This window comes from Aegilops tauschii, chromosome 4 (assembly GCF_002575655.3).
Source record: "Aegilops tauschii subsp. strangulata cultivar AL8/78 chromosome 4, Aet v6.0, whole genome shotgun sequence".
Taxonomy (NCBI): domain Eukaryota; kingdom Viridiplantae; phylum Streptophyta; class Magnoliopsida; order Poales; family Poaceae; genus Aegilops; species Aegilops tauschii.
Window position 1 is genome coordinate 207,945,814 of NC_053038.3, and position 4,178 is coordinate 207,949,991.

Sequence of the window (4,178 nt, forward strand, 5' to 3'; positions counted from 1 at the left end):
AAAGCATCTGGGATCGCCAAAGCCATTGCCGGGCACTGGTCTAGTAATGAGAAAAGAGACATGGAGTGGTCAGCAGATGGTAGTGCATATATACAAATAGAACTGACACAACATTTTTACTGTGTTATTTTCCTTCTTGGGGGGGGGGCTGGTTGGGGTGGTTTTGGCGGTTGTACCCATGAGGATGCATGTAGGAGCCTTCCCTCTCATGCACCTTAAAAATGTCTTGAACAACCATCTGAATGAATCTGCATCCTCATCTCTTATCAGTGCTAAACCAAAGAATGTAGTGTGTAAGTGGTTGTTAGTATCCACAAACACCCCCAAGTAGCATATGGTACTTGTTGGTCTTATATGTGGTGTCAAACGTTACGCAGCCACCAAAGTCCTGATACGCCCCTCGGCAGCTTGCGTTCGCCCAAAATATGTTCTTAACTCTGTCGGACTCATCAAGTTGCATGTCATAGAAGAATTCCCTGTTTATAGCTTTCATCTCCCTAAAGAAGTTGACAGTCTTTAGGACATCGTCCACATCATCCATCCTTGAATTCTTTGCTTTGCTGCATATTAAAAGTGAACAGTCATTCAAAAATGCATGTTAAACTGGCATCAGGTCATGCGTTGCGTAATATGTTTGTACTGACAGAGGAAAAAAGAAGGAGGGGGTTTATGATAGGAGAACAAGTTTGTACTTACATGTTAATCAGGTCTTTGGCATTCATTTCGAGGAAGTATCTACCGGGGTCATCACCGCCCAGTATGCTCATGATTTGCGCGTGTTCAATGCCTTTGAACTGCAGGTACTTGACGTACTCCAAGATTGTTTTGTCAAAGTTTTTGTGGGAGTGCAAGAAGACAAGCATTTGGGGGGAGAGTTGTAGCCTGTGGTTGTGTTCCCAGACTATCTCTTTTACGACAAGTGTTCCATCCTTTTCCCTCTTCAGCCTCATTTTAGCCCCGTAGTTAGTCCTGGTTGTCGTCTTGTTCCGCTGTCTATTTGCTTCTGACACCTTCGATTCATAGACTCCATAGCACGTGCAATAAAGGTAGACTCTGGTCTCAACCTTGGAGCCTTCCCTGACAGCAAAACCCGCGTGCTTTGCATAGACGTTGTAGAAGTCCTTTGCTTCTTTGAAAGTTTCAAAGTGCATCTCTAGCCTTGGCAGAAGGTAAGCTTCAATGTTAGGTGGCTGCATGCAACAGTGAGGAAACAAAAACGTAGTTATGAAAATGTTAGATGGGGTGGTCACAGTACCAGGGTATGGACTGTGCTTGTATGTTTTTTCTGAATGGATACTTACATGTGTATAGCTCTATGCTGCCTCCGGTGTTTGCTGTTCACCCTGGTGTATGGGCGCGGGTGGTGTCACCCTTGGCACATGCAGCAATGCATCTCTTGGAGGGACCAATGTTGATGAAGCTCTCCGTCTCTCATTGTACGGCCGTCTTCCCTCAGATTCGTTGTGAGGTTGCTCCTGTCTATATGGCTCATATCTTCTACTTTGCACCCTGCTAGAGTGGCCAAAATTTCTGTCTCTTTGGCCTGGTCTTCCCGTCGCAACCGCTTTTGCAGCACAGATGATTGATGTTGACGGAGCGACTGGTGGAAGCCCGTGTGTCCTTGCCTTTCTGCATGCGCTAGGGAAGGAAAACATTTGTTGTTGGGGAAATTGTTGACCTTGTTGCAACCCAGCAGTGGCAAAGCTTGTATTCCCAGATATCGGTGCTTGCTGCATAGAAGAACCTCTCCGTGCTTCCGATGATTCTTGTGTAGTTTGAAATCTGCCTGTATTGTTGAAGTATCCAGGTGCTATTTCTGGTGTTACCCAACCAGGCGGTGCCCCATATCTGCTTGTCTCATCAAACCCTCGCTGCGTGTGCCGCCTTGCATGTTTCTGCAATGACATTCAACAGTTTTGGGATTAATCTTTTCTGCATTTTCTCGTATACATGCTATGGGTAACATGTCATGCACTGAAGGCAATGTACAAGTTGAACTTGCATTGTTGGGCGTTATTAAACTTTGTTCTCTATTTTGTATCTAGTTCAGTTTCAGTCGAACTGATGAATGTACATGTTCAGCACTAATGTACTGATATACTGATTTTTAGCACCGCTCGTAAACTGAACATTAAACTTCATCTGTTATGGAAAGTTTTTTATCTTTTCCCTATAACTGATGCATAAACATTTGGTGCACTGCTTGCAAATTGAACATTGAACTTCAGAGATGTATGGATATGCATATATATATATATATATATATATATATATATATATATATATATATATATATATATATATATATATATATATATATATATATAAACTGATGCATGTCTTCTCTTTTTTCATCTATAACTTATGCAACCACACTAGAAGTACTCCTAGTTTATGTATCATTGAACTTAATGTGTAACAAGTGTATATTTTTTTCAACAGCATTCTTTTACTAGTTCAAACTGACGCAACTACACGACATGTACTATTAGAAATAACATCATACAACTTGCAGTGGTAGTTGAACCTTATATAAAGCCTAGTAGCTACTTGGACTGATGCATAAGTTTACGTTTTTTGGCTTGAACTGAAGCTAGCATATTAGAGGTACTGACAGTAACCTCGACATCGAAATTGTGCATCAAGTGGCAGGGGTGTAATGAACTGATGCAAGCATCTGCAATGTACTATCAGCTTCTGCATCATAGGAACATGTGTCACTGATGCAGTACACATGTAGTACTGATGAATCTGATAGTGTAACATGTAGGCAGAGCATAGTGTGTGCATTTTTTAAACTGAATCTTCTTCATAGCAGGATTGATGAACTGACACAAACGTGGTATTTTTCTTCGGGCAAACCCAGACATGAAAACATTTTTGAACTGATTCAATTTTTGAGGAAAATTAGTGTGGGAAGCAGACATCACCTCCAGTGGCATGTTCTTGGATCTGACTTCTTCTTCTTCCTCTCGTGGGCGGCATACTGGCATGTTCTTGAGAGGCGGCGCCATGGATGCAGGCAAGGAGCTTGGGGTGACGATGGCGCTACTGCTTGTGGTGGACGTCCGGCAACGAGCTACGGGGAGGCAGCGGCTGGTGTGGATCACGGGCCCGGCGAAGGAGCCCCGGCGAGGGAGGGAGGCAGGAGTGCGGATCACGGCCCCGGCGAGGGAGGGAGGCAGGAGGCGCGGATCACGGCCCCGTCGTTGCTTTGCCACTGAGGAAGGGCATGGCGGCGGTGGATCCGTCGCCGGTCAGTCACGGCGTCGCGGTCTCCCTCGCTCCAGCTGCCGTCGTCGCTCGCTCGCCCACGACGGCTGCCTCCGGTGGAAGAAGGTGGGTTGGGTTCGGGCTAGGTCGGGGAGATTCTACGGTGTAGGCGCGTCGCGCCTATATAGGGCCGGGGGATAACAGAATATTTATATATATATATTTATATATATATATATATATATATACCTAGGTGCCCAGGCTCCTTGCCTTTCTACCACTAGATTGCATTTAGATGTGTGTTGTCGTAACGGGTATGTTTGTTAACAGATTATTCCATTTGAAACCGCTGATCAAAATAATTACGATATAATCACTAATTGAATGCCATAAATAAGGCCTCACACACCATGCATGGCAATGTTGCATGTTGAGAGACATAATAGGAGAGAGAAAGTAATAATTAATGTGTCGTGATTAATCGTCTCTTATTTTTTGCCATGTTTGATGTTTTATATATGGAAGGTACATGATACTCATTAGGATGAGAGAAAAACTATTTGTAAATGCATGCGTATTTTAGTTGAATTAGGAGCATATACATATTGGTATCTTGAGTATGCGTATATTTTTATTAGGTACAATACCCCGAGTATGTGTATTTTGATTAGGTATAACACAAACACATATATATTATCATTAGGTATAATACTGAACAACCACATACTCCAAATATTTATGGATATGCGAGATGTAAAGTACTCAATATATTTTTCATGTATGTGCATACTCGACGTATTTCTCCACCACTACATACCCGGCATGAAATGTATGAGTATATACCCAAAAAATATGTATATATGCGATATTTATGGGTACGCACGCATAAATTTCACATCTAGGTATATACGTATGGTACATGCGAAGAAATATCTTGATTATGTACTTATATATAGGATACTCTC

General features: G+C 42.7%; 1 protein-coding gene across 1 annotated transcript; it reads right to left on the bottom strand.

Moving 5' to 3' along the window:
* Nucleotides 1-304: 304 nt before the first annotated feature.
* Nucleotides 305-3,014, bottom strand: LOC109741333 (protein FAR1-RELATED SEQUENCE 5-like). The gene is made up of 4 exons (XM_045227624.1): nucleotides 2,931-3,014; nucleotides 1,827-1,895; nucleotides 697-1,190; nucleotides 305-560 (listed from the first exon to the last, which is right to left on the bottom strand). Exons 1-4 carry the CDS (start codon nucleotides 3,012-3,014, stop codon nucleotides 305-307), a joined length of 903 nt encoding a protein of 300 aa, XP_045083559.1.
* Nucleotides 3,015-4,178: the final 1,164 nt, after the last annotated feature.

Excerpts from the sequence above, each read along its gene's own strand:
- LOC109741333 (XM_045227624.1), bottom strand. The coding sequence starts at position 3,014 with ATGGCGCCGCCTCTCAAGAACATGCCAGTATGCCGCCCACGAGAGGAA. Across the intron at positions 1,191-1,826 it reads ATGGGGCACCGCCTGGTTGG|CCACCTAACATTGAAGCTTA; the intron begins GTAACACCAGAA and ends TGTTGCATGCAG. Across the intron at positions 561-696 it reads GCCAAAGACCTGATTAACAT|CAAAGCAAAGAATTCAAGGA; the intron begins GTAAGTACAAAC and ends TTTAATATGCAG.